Below are 20,685 nucleotides of genomic sequence, written 5' to 3'. Positions count from 1 at the left end.
TAATTTAAATTGTTGGCATTTTTGATGACGGCTTTTTTGTTTTGTTTTTGAGAAACGTTCAAATTACACACACACACACACACACACACACACACACACACACACACACACACACACACACACACACACACACACACACACACACACACACACACACACACACACACTAGTTGTTCAGGTTATTGTTATTTGTGTTTTATTGTTGAAATTGATGTTTTAATGGAATTTAAAGGCAATGTTACACTGTTGCAATATAAATTTATGTTTTTTTTCTTCCAAATTTGCCTGATATTACCCTATCAGACATATTTCAACAGGGCATCATGCTTTATTATTATTATTATTATTAACAACATAAGGGCAGATCCCTAGTGCGCAGCTGATGACACTGTGAAGTGATGCTCGAGTGATCAAGAATATTCCAATATACACAAAATCGGGGCTGTGTGTGTGTATGTGTGAGTATACAGTCTTGGAAGATGTTAATAATTTTAACAAAATAAGAGCGATCATAAAAACTGCATTGCAACTGAATAAACTGTTTCACATAACAGATGTTTATATGTAGTCCACAAGACAATAACTAAATCAACACACATGAACCAGAGTACATTCACTGATGCCCAAGCAGGAATCATGAAGCATGGGGGTGTAAACTTTTGCAATTGAATGATTGAGGTAAATTGTACTTATTTTGTAGTTTAACTTTGGAAGAGCAGATTTTATGCAAGTAAACCCATCATTCCAAAAACCTTCCTTTAGGGATGTCCTCATTTGTACATCTGGTATAAAAATAAAGTAATTAAAGTTTTTTTTAAATGCAGAAAGTTTTGTGTGATGGGTAGGTTTAGGGGTCGGGCTAGTGTGTGTGTGTGTGTGTGTGTGTGTGATGGGTAGGTTTAGGGGTCGGGCTAGTGTGTGTGTGTGTGTATGTGTGTGTGATGGGTAGGTTTAGGGGTCGGGTTAGTGTGTGTGTGATGGGTAGGTTTAGGGGTAGGGTTAGTGTGTGTGTGTGATGGGTAGGTTTAGGGGTAGGGTTAGTGTGTGTGTGTGTGTGTGTGTGTGTGTGATGGGTAGGGTTAGTGGAAGGGGACAGAATATACAGTTCTCTTACGAGAGTTCTCTCGTACTGCGTTTTATCAAAACGCTACGGGAAAAGTCTCTTTTCACGAAACACTGAAGCAAAAAATTATCCTTTAATTTTCATATATGTAAAACGCGTTGCGGCAGCAGCAGTCAGCTATGGCGAGACGGCTTGCTCGCTCATTGGCTGCTCTGCGGCAACTGCTTAAGCCTATCGAGCGAGGCCTGAGATGACGTCAGGCCAATGAGGGCGCTTCGCGCCGTCCTCGCCACTTCCCGCCGAAACGGGCGTGGCTTACCTCTATAAAAGGAGCTCGAGAAGGCTGATTCAGTTGATTTTAATCTCTTCAGCGAAGCGCACGCATCGCTGGATCACGGAAGCAAGCGTCGTTCGAAGCAAGCACTTCAGCGGGACGAGCCCTCGAAGCCGCTGGCCAACGCCGCCTTCTACAGCCGTACCTGCTGCGCTTTCCGACGCCTATATCCTTTATTGCTATATTGCTCTGTTTTCTGTGTGTGTGTGTGTTCGCTGCAACACTCACCCCTAAAAGAGCTGCGTCTTTTTCAAGACGCCTTCTCATGCAGCGCTCGCGCTCGCTCTGAGCCAATTGCCTACGGTGACTCTGAGGACTCGCCAGGCATCCTTTCCGAGGCTGCCCTTCCTGGAAGCGGACGGCGGGATTAGTTTTTCTTTACGTTACAAGAAAAGCTACCCTGCCTCTGCACGCGTCATTCACCGGCGAAGGAGAAAAGAGTGTTCTTAGTCCCACCGTTGGTCGGTCTGACCTCTTTTCTCTCACATTTCTCAGTTCCCTGTTCGGCGACTGGAAATATTATTGCAGCAAGTGAGTCTGTTACACGCTTGCCTGCCAGCAAACGCCGAAGAATACATGTTGACGCCGCTTTCAAAGCCTGTATCCCCCTGTGGCTCAGTGGTGGAATTATAGGTTCTCCCGCGGGGAGACCGGGGTTCGGATCCCGGTCTGGCGGCATATATATTTATGCCGCCAATGCTTTGCTCTGTAAGTCCCCTGAAGGCGACTGCAGAGATGCATTTTGCAGCCAGCGAGCGCGTAGTACCCGCTTGCCTGCAACCGAACACCGTTTCTACGGTTCCCGCGCGTCACTGGCGAAAGAGAATGGAGTGTTTTCAGCCCCGCTGAATCTGGGCGATTTCCACTCTTCTCACATTCTGGCATTTTGCAGGCGTTCTGAAAATGCAAATCACTCTGTCTGTTCCCCGAGAGGCAACTGCAGACGTGTTTTTTGCTGCCCACGAGCACGTGGTACAGGCCTGCAAGCAAACGCCAGTGTGGATAATACCCGCGCTGACTTTGTCTATGTATCTTCACTGTGGTCCAGTGGTAGATTCTTAGACTTGCGCGCGGCCGATCGGAGGTTCGAACCCCAGGCTGGCCGGCAGAAAATATTTATGCCGCCGAATGCAAATCACTCTGTTTGTTCCCCGAGAGGCAACTGCAGACGTGTTTTTTGCTGGCCACGAGCACGTGGTATATATGCCTGCAAGCAAACGCCAGTGTGGATAATACTCGCGCTGACTTTGTCTATGTATCTTCACTGTGGTCCAGTGGTAGATTCTTAGACTTGCGCGCGGGCGATCGGAGGTTCGAACCCCAGGCCGGCCGACAGAAAATATTTATGCCGCCGAATGCAAATCACTCTGTTTGTTCCCCGAGAGGCAACTGCAGACGTGTTTTTTGCTGGCCACGAGCACGTGGTATATATGCCTGCAAGCAAACGCCAGTGTGGATAATACTCGCGCTGACTTTGTCTATGTATCTTCACTGTGGTCCAGTGGTAGATTCTTAGACTTGCGCGCGGGCGATCGGAGGTTCGAACCCCAGGCCGGCCGACAGAAAATATTTATGCCGCCGAATGCAAATCACTCTGTTTGTTCCCCGAGTGGCAACTGCAGACGTGTTTTTTGCTGCCCACAAGCACGTGGTACATGCCTGACAAGCAAACGCCAGTGCGGATAATACTCGCGCTGACTTTGTCAATGTATCTTCACTGTGGTCCAGTGGTAGATTCTTAGACTTGCGCGCGGGGGATCGGAGGTTCGAATCCCAGGCCGGCCGACAGAAAATATTTATGCCGCCGAATGCAAATCACTCTGTTTGTTCCCCGAGAGGCAACTGCTGACGTGTTTTTGCTGCCCACGAGCACGGCCGATGATGCTATATGTGTAGAGAAGATGCCCACTGCTAGTGCCCATCCCTACACACTAGCACAGCCCTTCACACAGGGCCCGCGCTCATATATTCGACTCGGGTCGATCACGCACGCAACATAGTGAACGTGCCCACTGCCTAGTGCCCACAAACACTATGTTCTGCATGCCTTGTGGTTTCTGTAAAGACGAAACCTGTGTGCATTCACTCTGCTCAGACAGACAGTGCACTCATTGCAGTAACTGTGCCCGCTCTCCCGCGCCCACACTTACTCACGGTACTTCTGGTGTCCCGGCCACGGCCGATGGTGCTATAAATGTAGTGTCGATGCCCACTTCTCAGTGCCCATCCCTACACACAAGCACAGCCCTGCACTTAGGGCTCGCGCAAATAAAATCGACTCAGGTCGATTGCGCTCCCCACATAGTAAAAGTGCCCACTACTCAGTGCCCACGAACACTATGTCTATCAGATCACAGGCTCTCTGTAAAAACGAGACCTGTGAGCGCGCGCGCTGCTTACACAAGCAGCGCGCCCCAAGCAGTAAATGTGCCCGCTCACAGCCCACATCTACTCGCACACATGAGTCCCATGGGACTCGCGCAGCCCCCCCTCACTCAGCCAAACACTGTTGTAAGGTCAAGGGCGAGCGCTCCGCCCGCTGTATTAAGCGCGCCCCCCGCCTCAAATGCCGCAGGCATAACGCCTATGTTTGTGAGCCCCATAGCACCTCTGTCGCACGGCGAACAGAGCGCGCTCTGTATCCGGCCCTTAGCCAACCATGCAGATGCATGGGCAGCGCTTCCAGGGGTTTCGGACTGGGTCTTAGGCATTATAAAGAGAGGCTTCTCGCTACAGTTTTGTCGACGCCCTCCGCGCTTCACAGCGCGCGTCGAAAATTCGGTTCCGCTGAATGTAGCACACCTACTTCGCGCCGAAATATCAAAACTGATAAGCAAAGGGGCGATAGAGCTTGTTCCCCGAGTTCAAAGCGAACAGGGGATATACAGCAGATACTTTCTAGTCCCCAAAAAGGACGGCGGTATCAGACCCATTCTGGATCTCAGACGACTGAACAGAGTATTAGTGAAACGCCGTTTCAAAATGCTCGCAACCAGCAAAATTCTCGCGCATGTTCGCCGAGAAGACTGGTTCATGTCGATAGATCTGAAGGACGCGTATTTTCAAATACAGATAGCGTCACATCACAGGCGATTCTTGAGATTCGCCTTCGAGGGTCAGACATACCAGTATACAGTCCTGCCATTCGGCTTGTCCCTAGCACCCCGTACATTTACGAAATGCATGGACGCAGCGCTCGCTCCTCTCAGACTCAGAGGCATGCGAGTGCTGAACTATTTGGACGACTGGTTGATCCTAGCTCAATCACGATCACAGCTCGTGGAGCACAGAACCATTTTACTCGATCACCTCGAGAATCTTGGTATCACGGTCATTTGGGCGAAGAGTTCACTGAACCCCAGCCAAACGATTTTGTTTCTGGGCGTCGTTCTGGACTCACAGTCTATGACAGCGCGGCTGTCACCACAGCGCGTGTTGATCATTCAGCGCGCGGCGAGGTCTTTCCGCCGCGGCGCTGTCACCCCGCTCAGGAAGTTTCAAAAGATGCTGGGTCTCATGGCTTCAGCATCGTCAGTTCTCCGGCTGGGCTTGCTCCGCATGCGCCCGCTGCAGTTCTGGTTGAAAACGCGGGTACCGCGCAGAGCGTGGGCGACCGGTCGATTACGCCTCAAGGTCGATCAGAGCTGCGTTTCAGCCCTGGCGCCTTGGACGGCGGACGACTGGTACCAATCAGGTGTAAGCCTGGGGACTTCCTCGAGAGTGAGGATGGTGTCGACAGACGCATCCACCTCGGGATGGGGAGCTCTGCTCGAGGGCAGACCGTTCTTCGGCCTGTGGTCGGAACGAGAAAAGCTCCTACACATAAACTGCCTAGAAATGCTGGCAGTGCACAACGCGATGACGCGTTTTTTGTCCCCGCATCAAGGACGAACACGTCATAGTCCGTTCGGACAACATGGCTGTGGTGTCCTACATAAATCGCCAGGGCGGTCTGAAATCCATATCCCTGTACAGGCTGGCGAAACGCCTCCTACTATGGGTTCAGCACAACTTACGCTCGCTGAGAGCAGTGCATGTACCTGGGCTTCAGAATGTGGGCCCAGACAGACTGTCCAGGAACAATGTTCCCCCGGGCGAATGGTCTCTACACCCACAAACAGTCCGGCTGTTGTGGGAGAGATTCGGCAGAGCGGAGGTGGACCTTTTCGCGTCCCGCGAAAACGCGCTCTGCCCCGCGTTCTTTTCAAAGACCGACAGCGCGCTGTCCCGGAGGTGGCCGCGCTGCCCGTTATACGCTTTTCCCCCCGTCTCCCTCCTGCCACAGGTGCTGGAACGGGTCAGGGAAACGAAATGCCCAGTCCTGCTTGTAGCTCCGTTCTGGGAGAACCAGACATGGTTCCCAGTTCTGATGCAGTTGGCAGATATCGCTCCATGGCCACTGCCGTTGAGGAGAAATCTCCTCTCGCAGGCCGGGGGCTCGATTTGGCACCCACACCCGGAACTGTGGTCCCTTCATGTGTGGGTGCTCAACGGATACCCTTTGGTCTCACAGAGGGAGTCGTGAATACCATCACTCAGGCTAGAGCACCGTCGACACGGCGGCTTTATGCTTCGAAGTGGTCGGTTTTCTCCGGCTGGTGTACAGCTCGGAGCATTTCACCCCTCGAATGTGAGGTAACGGAGGTTCTCTCCTTCCTACAAGAGCTGTTGGATAAGGGCAGATCCCCTTCCACGCTCAAAGTGTATGTGGCGGCTATTTCAGCGTTCTTTGGTTCAACGCTGGGTCAGTCGCTGGGAAGGAATGATTTAGTCATCCGCTTCCTCAGGGGAGCTAGGAGACTGAATCCGCCCAGACCTCCTTCAGTTCCTTTGTGGGACCTTTCTACGGTCCTAGCGGCCATGAAAGGTGCCCCTTTCGAGCCTATCCAGTCTATTAGCCTCAAACATTTGTCTTTCAAAACAGTGTTTTTGATGGCTCTCGCTTCAGTGAAGCGCATAGGCGACCTGCACGCGCTCTCTGTGAGCCCGGCATGCTTGGAGTTTGGTCCTAATGACTCTAAAGTCATACTCAAACCTAAGCATGGCTATGTGCCGAAATCCCTCAACACGCCTTTTCGGGCTCAGATTATATCCCTGGCTGCCCTGCCGGCATCGAGTGAGGAAGGGGACTCGAGTTTTCTTTGCCCTGTTAGGGCTTTAAGAGCTTATATGTCCCGCTCTGCTGTCTTCAGACAGACAGAGCAGCTCTTTGTCTCGTTCAGCGGACGTTCCAAAGGAATGGCTGTTTCGAAACAAAGTCTATCCAGATGGATAGTTGACGCCATAGCGCTAGCTTATACTGTCAAGGGCATTCCATGCCCGTTGGGAGTCAGAGCGCACTCTACGAGAAGCGTTGCTTCTTCGTGGGCTTGGTCCAGCGGGATTTCCCTACAGGATATATGTACGGCGGCAGGCTGGGCCTCTCCGTCTACATTTATCAGGTTTTATAACCTAGAGGTTCCCGCCTTACAGGCTAAGCTTTTGTCGGTGTAATCTGTTCAGCCGTCTAGTCAGACCACTGAAACCCATGCGCAATGCGCTACCGACTATCTTGGGCAGAACTGTGTAAGACCCACATTTCCCGCATTAGTTCAGGTTCCCTACCCTGTCTATGTGATGTTATACTTGCGTCTGTGGACATGTCTATTCTACGACGCTACAGTATAGGGAATTAAGGCTCCCACCCTTATTCCCTGACTCTGTGTGAGTCAATCTGGTGATTATGCACTGTGTGCCTGAAATAGCTTCCGGTGATCAGTGTTTTTATCCCAGCACGCACGGCGTTTTGCAAGGGGTTCCCGTAGCGTTTTGATAAAACGCAGTACGAGAGAACTCTCGTAAGAGAACGTACTCGGTTACTAACGTAACCTCGGTTCTCTCTAGAAGAGGGAACGAGTACTGCGTTCTCTGCCGTGCGTACGGTTCACTCTGGTTCGCTTCGGCGATCAAAATCAAGTGAATCAGCCTTCTCGAGCTCCTTTTATAGAGGTAAGCCACGCCCGTTTCGGCGGGAAGTGGCGAGGACGGCGCGAAGCGCCCTCATTGGCCTGACGTCATCTCAGGCCTCGCTCGATAGGCTTAAGCAGTTGCCGCAGAGCAGCCAATGAGCGAGCAAGCCGTCTCGCCATAGCTGACTGCTGCTGCCGCAACGCGTTTTACATATATGAAAATTAAAGGATAATTTTTTGCTTCAGTGTTTCGTGAAAAGAGACTTTTCCCGTAGCGTTTTGATAAAACGCAGTACTCGTTCCCTCTTCTAGAGAGAACCGAGGTTACGTTAGTAACCGAGTACGTTTGTACAGTATAAAACCATTACATCTATGGAGAGTCCCCACAAAGATAGCGAGCCAGACGTGTGTGTGTATGTGTGTGTGTGGTTCAGATATAAAGAGGTTGGGCTACATTAGTTTGACACACAGCTTTATATCAGTTGTTGCACACTCTCCCTCTGACGTCATCGCGCGTTATCAGCATCGCGTCAGACTAAAGCACTGATGACGATGATGAAGATGATGTAAACACACAGACTCACTCAGTGCTGCTGACACACACCCACACACGCTGACTCTCTTCTTCGGGTGAAGCACAGGTTGCCGCGGGTCAAGCAGATTATTGGGTAAATGGATTGTGACGTCAGGGTTTAGCACGCGTCGCGTTGCCTCGACGCACAGCAGATGCGCGCTCCTCCAGCACACACACACACACCAGCATGAGCCCGAGGACCGCGAGCTGAAAGCACGAACACCGCAGATCATGGCCGCGTTTCTGGAGGTAAGAGCCAAAAGCGTGCGATGCTGCGTTTAACGCGTCTTCAGAGATGCGCGTCAGATCAAGACTCCGCGTTTGAGGTGTGGTTCGCCACTGTGTGTCCGCAAACTAGGAAATAATTCATATTACTCATCAAGTCTATGTGATGAAAGTCTCAATGTACATAAATAGAACCGGGTTGCGCGAGCGGTTGTGGACACGCCATTGGTTAGATCGTTAAGTAATAATTTACGAATATATGTATATAGCCTATATATATATCAGCCATTATTTACTCACCCGCAAGTCTTCAGTAGACGTCAAAGTTTGTTCTTTTCAATGCAGTGAAAGCAAGAGGTGACTAGCCTACTGTCAAGCTCCAAAATGGATAAAATTACCATAAATGTAGTTTATATTATAAGACCGATGCGCTACATTGTAATTCTGCCTGAATTATCAACAAGCACGTGAAGACAATTTCTGATGACAGTATCTGTGTGTGGAGATTCTGCTTATTATGAGTTATGGTCACATCAGCTCCATTGTCTAATAGTGAAGCTCAGCTCACACTGAAGACAGTCGAGTAACTTTCTGGTGGTCAAATTTCAGAGTTCAGCTTAAAATCTTTTGCACCCATGCAAATTTCCAGATTGTGTGGATTCACTCTTAAAAATAAAGGGTCTTTATCAGCATCAATGGTTCCATGAACAACTTTTAACATCCATGGGACCTTTCTATTCCACAAAAGGTTCATTTTAGGTTATTTCAAAGATTAAAACGTTCTTCTCACTCACACTGAAAGGTTCGTTGTGGAACCATATAATAGAGTTATAATAGAGTTTTGATCTGGCAGATATCCGATGACAGCAAGGGGCACGAACTGAGTCTCTTCTGTGTGCCGAAACACTACGAGGAGGATCTGGACAGTGTCATTATTCCCAACGGCCTCATTAAGGACAGGTACGTCTCATCAGCACGTGTGTGTCTTTAACTCTGAGTTGTACGGTTGTTGTGGTGACATTGGGAAGTGTTCATTTGTGTCGTGAGTGACCTGTGATTGCCCTGGATAGTAAAAGAGCCCAGTGTTCCCCCATAGGTTTAGTTAATGATGTTAGCGCAATAGCAGAGGCATGTGATTTGAATTGGCTTTCCCATTCATTTGTTTAACAAATTTCCCCATGAATTTCTTGACTGTCATTATTGGCATGGCTTCAGCCAGCTTTAATGAAAGCATTAATGTCAGAATACTCCAGCCTTCAGTTTTGATCTTCTCTGCAGGACTGAGCGCTTGGCCAGAGATATCGTTCGGGACATGGGCGGACACCATATCGTGGCTCTTTGCGTTCTGAAAGGAGGGTATAAGTTCTTCGCAGACCTGATGGATTACATCAAGACACTGAATCAAAACAGTGATAAGTCTGTGCCAATGACTGTGGACTTCATTAGGCTGAAGAGCTACTCGGTGAGTGCCAGATCTACCGCAGTCATTATGTTTAACACTGACCAGAGTCTGCCTTATATTATTACATATGGAGCATTTTATTAGTAGCTTGTGCACTTGACATGTGCCTTGTAAGAATGATAAGGGTTAAATACAACTTAAAGGTGCAGTAAGTGATTTCTGAGAAACGCTTTACAACACACTTGTAGCCAATCAGCAGTAGGGGGCGTGTCCACTCATGATGGGGGAGGAGACAGAGCCAATCAGCAGTAGGGGGCGTGTCCACGCGTGATGGGGGAGGAGAGAGAGTGAGCCAATCAGTAGTAGGGGGCGTGTCCACTCGTGATGGGGGAGGAGAGAGAGTGATCCAAACAGCAGTAGGGAGTGTGTTCACTCATGATGGAGGAAAGAGAGTGAGCCAATCAGCAGTAGGGGGCGTGTCCACATACTGTAGAAAGAGAGATGGCTGAGAGACATTACAAAAGAGAGAATCTCAGAGGATATCACAGGTTACGATCAGGCGAGAGCTTAAGGATCCGCGTTAACATTAGAAAAGCTTTCCAGCGCTGGAGGGAAAGGCCTGAGAACGGACGCCAAGGTTAGGTTGTTTCTTCTCCATATGTGAGTTACATTGGTTTTACTGTGATTCGTAGAACCAAGATTAGTGATCGACCGATATATCGGTCGGCCGATAAATCGGGCCGATATTTGCGGGTTTGACGTGTATTGGCATCGGCCGATACGCGGCTGCTGCGTTCGCCGATAGTTTTTTCCCGGCATTATTTACAGACAGGCGTCCGCAGGCAGCTCTGTGTTGCTGGAGACGCTGCAGTTCACGTGCAGCCCATACACTGCCCCTCCCACACTAGCAGAGTGCTGGAAGCCTCTTCAAGACAACGGCAAATTTTAAACTTTCAAAGCATCTTTTAACTGTTTGACTTAGCTGAAATATTGACATACACTTTAAAAGTGGAAACACGTTGCTCTATATGTGCGTGCAACTAAGCAAGTTTGTGGGTCCAAATGGAAAACGCGAATGCCTCATCTATAAAACTGCTTATTGTATTTAGGGAGCTGCAAATAGCTAAGTTTGAGGCTATCCATATGCATACGGCAGCTGTTACGAACACTGGTCATAGGATTAAATAATGCCGACGTTGTTCTGTGATATTTGTGGGAGTTTTATTCAGCGACCACCTGGCTGAGGTTTGGACGCGTGCTCATAGAAGAAGCGACGCGGCTGCGACACGCATGCGATGCAGCGCGCTCGTTTGTCCAGGCGCTCCTATGCCGTGTTGAGATGAAAACAAATACATTTTTTAGGGCCTGTTCACATATCGCGTCTTTTGCGCGCTCAAGTTCATTATTTCAAATGTTAGCGCGCGGTATGCGCGCTCATAATGGAAGTGACGCGCTCGTTTTTTCCAAGCGCGTCCGCGCCGCATCGAGATAAAAACATCTCAACTTTTCAGAATACCGCAAGCGTGGTGGAATAATAAAACAGCATCCAAAGCTCGGCCGAACAGCTGATCATAGCTGGACAGGGCGGGTTTTTATTTCTCATCTCCATAAATAAATGTAGTCGTAAAGGGCAGGAAATAAATGAATCCTTCCTCCATGTCATCATGGAGAACGCAGTTCATGGCTGCATGCTGCTTGCTTGTTGCTTCTGTGAGCAATAGTGTAATTATTTTATTCATGCTTAAATATTTATTTTCAGAATTTACTTAAAGAATTTGAATTATGCTTAAATATTTATTTTCAGTAATTTTAGCACTGAAGTTTTTTTTACTTGTTCTACCTCACGTTTTTAATATTTGTCAAATATTGTTTTTTTTTTTAAGTTCAATAAATGTTCCTTTTTTTAAATTGAGACTTGTAACATTTGTTATCATCATTGTGTAATTTTTATGATTTAAATTGAGTGAGCAAAAGCAGTATCGGCTCCAAATATCGGCCCAAGAAAATCGGCAGCCCGTATCGGTCATCGGCTAATGCTGATGAAAAAAAATCGGTATCGGCATCGGCACTAAAAAATCCATATCGGTCGATCCCTAACCAAGATATGCTGTTGTTAGCTCTAGTAACAGGACAGGTTTGAGTCACTGCTTGTCTGGAGCTGCTGGAGACTAACAACCAACTCTTGCTTGTATACTATAGTTTACTGTAGTTTGTCATCTTCGCTTTATTTTTCACGAAGCATCATTTTACTTCAGAAATGATAGAGACATCCACTCTTGAATTGTGTGTTTGTGCAGTTTGGGGGCGGAGCAATGAAGGGAGGGGCGTGTCTGTTTGGGTTGATCTGAAATCGCTCACTGCGCCTTTAAAGGAGCCGTTTGCCTACAAATGACAATTGTCATCATTTCTCAGCCTCACGTCACTCCAAACCTTCTGAGCAACACAGAAGATATTCGTGATATTCGAAAGAAACAATTAAACTGTTTTTTGTTCATTCAGTAACAATTTTCATTGTGTGGAACGCTGAGACAAAGATCTCCTTTTGACGGCCTTTGCTCACTTTAAGAGTGTTTAAAGTTGCAAAGGAATGGAAGTTGTGACAGATCTTTTCGTGATGTATATCTGAGTGAAACGGGTTATTGAAAATAAAATAAAAATAAAACATATATCCATATATATGAAAGTGCTGCCCACAAAAATGATGCAGATCTGAATGTAAGCTCGCAGTTGATTGTAAGAAAGGGACAGAGTTTAAACTGAATAAATGACTGGAGAAAATTAAGTTATGACGTTTTGATTCAGTTCTGAAAATAGATTTACATTTCATGTGGACTTCAAAACCATAATGAAACAATATACATAAAAATGTATTTTCATACAGTATATTAGAATTGAGTGATGCCTGAATTCTTACTAGCTTTTAAAATGATTGATTTTTAGTTTTTAGTGTTTTCTTTTGAGACAAAATACTGTATAATTTACCATTATTTACCAATGTTTATCATTTAATGACCATAATATGGAAGTAATCATTGGTTTATCAGTATTGCATCCATAGTATAACTATCAGTTAATGCTACAGAAAAGTAGTTCCAGCTCAAAGGAATAATTACACGCTTTAAAGCTCAAATAACACACAGTGTTTAGTGCAGTTAACTGAAGTCTTTGTCACATTACTGCCCGTATGTTGATCAATCTTCAAACCTGTAACAGTGTTCATTTCTGATGTGTTTTCCTCCAGAACGACCAATCTACAAACTGTGTGAAGGTTATCGGAGGAGACGAGCTATCGGCTCTTTCTGGAAAAGTGAGTCTGAACCTTCCACACTCTTTTCTTTAGGTTTCCATTTCTGCGGAGCATTTGGCGTCGGTAAGATTATTTTAATGTTTTTAAAAGAAGTCTCTAATATTCACCAAAGCTGCGTTTATCTGATCAAAAATGCAGTAAAAACAGTGAAATATTGTTACAGTTGTAAATCAGCTGTTTTCTGGGTGAATATATAATAAAGTATAATTTATTCCTGTGATCAAACTTACTCCAGTCTTCAGTGTCACATGATCCTTCAGAAATCAGTATCATATGATGATTTTGATGATCAAGAAAAATATATGATTATTATCAATGTTGAAACCGGTTCATGTGCTTCAGATTTTAGTGGAAACTGTGATAAAATTTTTTTTCTGGATTCTTTGATGGACAGAAAAAATATTTTTTTGTAACATTATAATGTCTTTACGGTCACTTTTGATCAGTTTAAAGCTCCAATATGTAGGAATTTTGTAATAAAATTTCCAAAAATAACTTGCACAGTGTGATATATTTCCTCCAGTTGTGTACTTACACTATCTCAAAAGTCTCCAAAGATTTTTTATTTCAGAGAAATTCCGATTTTAAATAACTGGCCGTCCCGGAAAAGAAATGTCGCGCCTCAGTGACGCAATCCTTTTTCCGGTGTGGACCATGTGATAGGATATTCCACCACACCGGATTTATTTTTTTATTTTTTTTACAACTTTATTGAGGTTTTTTTTCTTATCACAATAAACAATAAAGACGTCTGACAAAGAATAAAAAAAGAATAAAATAAAAAATATGACCGACCACACCGGAATATCGCATGGTCAAATGCGGAAGTGGTGGTTAAAGCATTATAGCCATAGACTGTATGGTTATAGCTGTTATGGATCACGATTACTCTTTGGCGAGTATTGAAGTGCCAACAAAACGAAAGCGTCCATATTCGGATACATTCAGACTGTGTGACAAATGGAGGAATAAAACCCAGATAAATATCGGCAGGCGTTTTCGAGATGGAGAGAGCTGCGAGTCAATCTTGGACTTGACAGAGACTCTGGTCTCGCGAGTGTATTGATAGACAGGTAAGACATGCAACTGTCAATAATAGCACTTATAAACAAGTTATATTGCTCTTTGTACTTTGGTAAGGCTTTTTATCACGTGTGGTGACCGAGCTTATGGCAGCACAATTAAATACAATCGGATATGATGTTAAAAAAATATATTTAGTCATTACTTGCAAATGTTCGTTCAAATTTACTTTTAGATATTGGTTTGAACACGTTAAACAACACGGCATTAACCATAAAAACGTAAAACTGCACAACATTAACCAAACAAATCATTTGACAAATAGCTGTATGTTGTAACGGGATAATATAGCATAACATTTCACGTTCCTTGCAGTTCATTAATTATGATGAAATAAAATAATACGATCAGACATACAGGTAATACAAAAACAAATAAATTACCTCATCCGTGATCATGATTCATTAATTCCATGTAGATATATCGCTAGATGGTGAAAACGCATTAAAAACGACATCTCCCATCGTCACCTCCTTCATAGCGTCATCAAGCTTCGCCTTTGTTATTGTTGAAACTGCGCCCTCTTGTGGTCAAATACCAAAGTCGCATACTGGAGCTTTAATGCATCATTGCTGAAACAAACGTATAAATTAATAAACTGTCCTGAGCACAAACTTGTGAACAGTCGTGTAAATGCTTTTTGAAATGTTGTGGTCCGACTGCTAGTTTGTCTTCTTTCTCTCCTCACAGAATGTGCTCATAGTCGAGGTGAGGTTCTTCAGTATAGTTCATGTCCTGTGACACGTGTGCTGAGATAAACACAGATGCTGAATCCTCTGTTTGTGCCTCAGGACATTGTGGAGACGGGAAGAACTATGGAAACGCTGCTCAAACTATTAAACGAATGCCATCCTAAAATGGTGAAAGTTGTCAGGTGAGGCGTGGACATCTCTGAGGTGCAAATCGAGAGAGTGGTCGTCCTCTAAACATATTTTAGACATGCGTGTGTTCAGTACAATTAATGCCAGTTCACACCAAAGATGATACCTATAATGATAAAGGTATAGTCTTTTTAAATATAAAAGAGTTACACAGCTATAACGAGAACGGCACAGGGGAACGATATCATTACAATCACTTTCAGAACGGTTTTATCCAGCTGATGATGAACGCTAAAAACACTGACAGCCAATCAGAATCAGTCCTGCTTTAACGAGCTCGAGCATTTAAAGAGACAGACGACAATCCTGAATAAATGAACGATATCTTCCGCTGGTGTGGATGCTCGTTATCGCGCTTGGTGTGAATGGGTGTTTCTTAATGGTTAAATGGCTTCTTACTGGGCATTAGTGTTTAAAATAAGATTGTTGTTTATTCAAACGTCCTTCTTTTTTATTTAATATATCCCACAATATTGAGTTCAGTGTCGTTTCTTTGCAGTTTACTGGTGAAAAGGACACCCAGGAGCTCAGGATACCGTCCCGACTGTGAGTTTTTGTGTTTTCTCATCGTGGGTTTGTATGGGATATTATGAACATTCTGTGCTTAATCCACATCACTCGGAGAAATAAAACACCCCGCATGTACGCCGGACACATTAGACACGCACTCAACGCTCAGCTGTTACGCAATGCTTTTAGACCGAAAGCTGATAAGCTCTTTATATCCACCCATCCTCGAGCACAAACGTCTCTCTCTCTCGCTCTTGACTTCCACTGTCGAGCTGAGGTGTGTGTGTGTTCATGAAGACGAGGAGTCCTCACACTCGCTCGCTCTAGCTCTGCTGATGTCCTCTTTGCAGGACACGAGGGCTGTTCGCACGCCGATGATAAACTGCGACTACTGTAGGAGAATGAATGGAATCGTAATCGTTGACGTCAAAGGTTGAGTGTCAGATCAGACACGTGACAGTTCGCCTGGACACAACACTAGATTACATTAAATAAAGATGGGTGCGCATGCAGGATATATATGCATACATACATACAGTCATGGCCGTAACCAGGGTTTGAAAATTAGTGAGGTCCGGGGTGAGGTGCAGGGCCGGATTAAGAATTCGGAGGCCCCTGGGCACAATGTGTTGTAGGCCCCCCTTAGGCAGGCCAAATGTATAGTTTGTCGAAGGATATTTGAATTTTGCATTAACAGTTTTAGTTTACTGACTTAAAAGGAACTTTGTTATACTATGCTGGAGTAAATTTCATAAATGATCGTTCTTTCCCATAGGATTTTGTAAAACTATGATGGGTGGACCTCTGTCCCTCTAGGGGGGTTCGGGGGCATGCTCCCCCGTAAGAAAATTTTGTACATTTTAAGGCTAAATGCATCAATCTGGTGCTCTTTGAGAGCTCAAAATTAAGAGCTTCAACGGGCTTCAACCCATGAACTGTGCAAAAAGAAAAAACATTGACTTGTACCTGGACATTAAAGGGGGCTCAAACTTATTTTTTAGTTATGATATAGAGTTTGTCTACATTACATTATCACTGGTGTTTTAGTATGCCAAACAATTAGTGATATATATATATATATATATATATATATATATATATAATATGTATATATATATATATACTGTATAAGAATATGACACATAGGCCTACTGATGATGAATAAAGTATAAGGCTATTAAATAGCAGTTCCAAAATAGTTTTTGTAAATACAAATAAGTTGGTATGTCAGACCACAATCATTTAGAAATATAGTGCAAAAACACAGTGAAAATAAGTGGCATTTTTGGGTTAAGGAAACAACAGTAACCATGGTAAATACACAATACTAACATGAGCTGTTAATGAACATGACCACTGATCCTGATGAATAGAATGAAAATTGAATGAACATAAACCTGCATGTAAATCATTCCAAACATGAAGTAAGTTGCGGAATTTATTGGCACTTTTTGGTAATTTCATGACTTACAAATTGACATCAACTACGATGTTGTTGCATCATGCTTGTAGTTTCTTTTGCGCTTTATTTATAATAAAGTGACATAAAGCGCTCTGCCGCATTTGCGCGTGTAATTGAAGAGGACGCGCAACGAGACTGACGGGACAGGAAAGTACGTTTTGTTTAGGTGAGAGACTTTTTATTTCGTAACAAGTTACAAATAACGTTAGAATAATGATACAGATCTGTATTATGCTATTGTTTTTGATAGTGTTGTAGCCTACATTTCTTACAGATAATCATGATCATTGCGTTTGTCTTACCGAATTTGGTATCTTCCTGTCAGCAATTACAGTTTGTCTAAGCTTCTTCTTTTTATTAATGCCACGAAAAACATTAAAAAAAAAACAAAAAAATAATAATAATGAGAAAAAAGTTCAAAGCTTGTGTTTTGGAAAAGAAAATTAATATATCACTAGCCCTAACATTCAACTTTCCACTTTATTAACGTCCTAAAGTGTCACAATAAATGGGAAAAACGAGTCCAAAAGACGTATAATAGGTGGATCTGGCAACACAGAGGCTGCACCCGCGCCCTCACTCACAACCATAGACTGTAAGCTCACAACGCGCTCTCAAGCCCCGTTCACTGTTCCTTCTCTCAGCGACATGAATTGCAAACACACATATGACGTAGCTTAAACGGCTAATTAATCATTCAGAGAGCTTGAAATTTTATTTTTGAATATAAAAAAATGACCGAGGTCCGGACCTCGGTGACCTCATAGCTGGCTACGGCCATGCATACAGTACAGGTCAAAAGTTTGGAAACATTACTTTTTTATATTTTTGAAAGAAGTCTCTTCTGCTCATCAAGACTGCGTTTATTTGATCAAAAATACAGAAAAAAACAGTAATATTGTGAAATATTATTACAACTTAAAATAATAGTTTTCTATTTGAATATAATTTAAAAAAAAAATGTATTCCTGTGATGCAAAGCTGAATTTTCAGCATCATTACTCCAGTCTTCAGTGTCACATGACATCCAGCCTATCACATGATCCTTTAGAAATCATTCTAATATTCTGATTTATTATGAGTTCTGCTGCCTAATATATTTGATGAATAAAAGGTTAAAAAGAACTGCATTTATTCAAAATAAAAAAATATTTTCTAATAATACAAATCTTCTTTACTATCACTTTTTATCAATTAAATTTTTTATTTATTTTTTTTACTTTTTATTCATCAAAGTATCCTAAAAAAGTATCACAGGTTATGAAAAAATATTAAGCAGCAGAACTGTTTCCAACTTTGATAATGAATCATCATATTAGAATGATTTCTAAAGGATAGACCGGAGTAATGATCCTGAAAATTCAGCTTTACATCACAGAAATAAATGATAATTTAAAGTATAATAAATTGAAAACCAATTATTTTAAGTTGTAATAATATTTCACAATATTTCTTTTTTTTTTCTGTATTTTTGATCAAATAAATGCAGGCTTAATGAGCATAAGCAAAAACATTAAAAATAGTAATGTGTCCAAACTTTTGGCCTGTACTGTATATATATCTTTGTTGAATGTGCTATATATATATATATATATATATACATACACTACTGGTCAAAAGTTTTAGATCGGTAAGATTTTTTATGTTTTTAAAAGAAGTCTCTTCTGCTCATGAAGGCTGCATTTATTTGATAAAAAAACAGTAATATTGTGAAATATTATGACAATTTAAAATGACTGTTTTCTATGTGAATATATTTTAAAATGTAATTTATTCCAGTGATCAAAGCTGTATTTTCAGCATCATTACTCCAGTCTTCAGTGTCACATGATCCTTCAGAAATCATTATCATATGATGATTCCATGATCAAGAAACATTTATGATTATTATCAATGTTGAAAACAGTTGTGGACAATTTTTATTTCATGATGCTATGATGAATAGAAAGTTCAAAAGAACAGCATTTATTTAAAATAGAATATTTTTTAACATTATAAATGTCTTCACTGTAACTTTTGATCAGTTTAACTCATCCTTGATGAATAAAAGTATTGATTTATTTTATTTATTTCCCCCCAAAATAAAACTAAAATTCTTACTGACCCCAGACTTTTGAACGGTAGTGTTTAATGTAATATAATTAGTTAGTTTTAAATAAATGCTGTCCTTTTGAACTTTCTATTCATCATAGCATCATGAAATAAAAATGTAAAAAACTGTTTTCAACACTGATAATAATCATAAATGTTTCCTGATCATCATATTAGAATGATTTCTGAAGGATCATGTGACTCTGAAGACTGGAGTAATACAGCTTTGATCTCAGGAATAAATGACTCTTTACTGTATATTCACATAGAAAACAGTCATTTTAAACTGTAATAATATTTCACAATATTACTGTTTTTGTTTGTATTTTTAATCAAATAAATGCAGCCTTGGTGAGCAGAAGAGACTTCTTTTAAAAACATTAAAAATCTTACTGACCCCAAACTTTTGACCGGTAGTGTATATATATATCATTTTTATATATTTTTTATGTGCTTAATTGTCATTAAAATAATATTATATATTTCTAAATATAAATTGAACTCATATTATAATTAATTATTATTTTTTATATATATACATATATTTTTGAATGTGCTTAATTTGAAAATAATGCGTAACATCTTAGTTTTCTTCTTGCTGAATATACTGTAGTTTCCCCTCTCCTCGCACGCATGTTTAAATGTCTTGCATTCTTCTTTCAGACATTGGATTTGAAGTTCCTGACAAGTTCCTGGTGGGATATGCTTTAGACTACAATGAATATTTTAGGGATTTGAGTGTGAGTGTTTAGTCCTGTTCCTCTCTGGTTTAATGTTGTAAATGCACAATGCATAACCAGTCTCTCTGTTTCTCTCTATATCTTTCAGCATATCTGTATATTAAGTGACAGCGCGAAAGAGAAATATAAAGTATGATGCGACACCGAGTGCCGGATGCACCGACACAAAGATCACTGTGAACCTTTCTTCTGATTGTGAACTTATGTTTGATCATGCCATCTGAAATGAATAATGAACTCCTGAAACACAGATTCCCAAAGATAAATGCCAGAGAGAAAATGTTTTTTGTTAAGAATAGTTGATAGTTAATCTCATTTTAAGTGTGATTTACTGCTGAAGATGATGGGACTTGCCATACACTTTCTGATTGTTGAACTGAGGCCTTAGATGAACTGATTTTATGTTGATTTTATGTTTTAAGTTTGGGTTTAGAGCTCAGAGGTGGTGAAGTTACTTAGCTAGTTATTGTCATTAATTATATATTATCTAGATTTTGACTCCAGAATATACGCACACACTGAAACTGAGAAAATTGTTGTGCAGCTGTCATGAAAGATTTGCTATGAATTATTCTTTTTTTTGGATCACCACAATAAAATAACACTGACAATGATATTATTATTATTATTATTATTATTATTATTATTATTATTATTATCTGTCCTGGTTGTTTTCTATGCATGTTAATGTGAAAACAGTCCAATAAGATGAGGTGTATGATTGTGTGAGTAATATTTACATGTATACTGTCACCAAAACTCTCAAGATTGCTGAAGAGAGCTGTTATGAAAGAGAAAAAAGTCACTTAAAGGAAACTAAGCAATAAAGTAATGTACAAAGGTCTATGCATTTTTATTTTTTATGAGTTTTCAAATCGACATTTATTTAAACAAAGCTTATGGTCATTATGGGGGAAACAATCTCAAATGTGAGTTAAATGTCATGTGTTGTTTCGGAGTTTGAATATCTATTTTACCTCATGTAAAGTGTTGACTAACCATTAGGAGAAAGTCGAAGGCCGTTAAATGTCGTTAATATTGTCCGAAAGTTTCAACAAAGAGCGG

The 20,685-nt window shown here is 42.4% G+C and overlaps 1 protein-coding gene across 3 annotated transcripts; it reads left to right on the top strand.

Moving 5' to 3' along the window:
- The first annotated feature begins 7,847 nt into the window (after nucleotides 1-7,847).
- hprt1l (hypoxanthine phosphoribosyltransferase 1, like) lies at nucleotides 7,848-20,464 on the top strand. Of its 3 annotated transcripts, none has more exons than XM_081355589.1 (9): nucleotides 7,848-8,168; nucleotides 8,998-9,104; nucleotides 9,423-9,606; nucleotides 12,788-12,853; nucleotides 14,627-14,644; nucleotides 14,728-14,810; nucleotides 15,317-15,363; nucleotides 19,544-19,620; nucleotides 19,709-20,464. In XM_081355589.1, exons 1-9 carry the CDS (start codon nucleotides 8,151-8,153, stop codon nucleotides 19,754-19,756), a joined length of 648 nt encoding a protein of 215 aa, XP_081211715.1. In that variant the 5' UTR covers nucleotides 7,848-8,150; the 3' UTR covers nucleotides 19,757-20,464. The 3 variants fall into 3 exon arrangements, with proteins under 3 accessions (XP_081211715.1, XP_081211717.1, XP_081211716.1); XM_081355591.1 differs by having other exon boundaries at nucleotides 7,918-8,168; nucleotides 19,544-19,575; nucleotides 19,709-20,233; XM_081355590.1 differs by lacking the exon at nucleotides 14,627-14,644 and having other exon boundaries at nucleotides 7,928-8,168; nucleotides 19,709-20,234.
- The last annotated feature ends 221 nt before the right edge of the window (nucleotides 20,465-20,685 follow it).

The sequence above is a fragment of the Scardinius erythrophthalmus genome (assembly GCF_964197995.2).
Source record: "Scardinius erythrophthalmus genome assembly, chromosome: 24".
Classification (NCBI taxonomy): domain Eukaryota; kingdom Metazoa; phylum Chordata; class Actinopteri; order Cypriniformes; family Leuciscidae; genus Scardinius; species Scardinius erythrophthalmus.
This window is presented reverse-complemented; position numbering and strand designations above follow the sequence as displayed.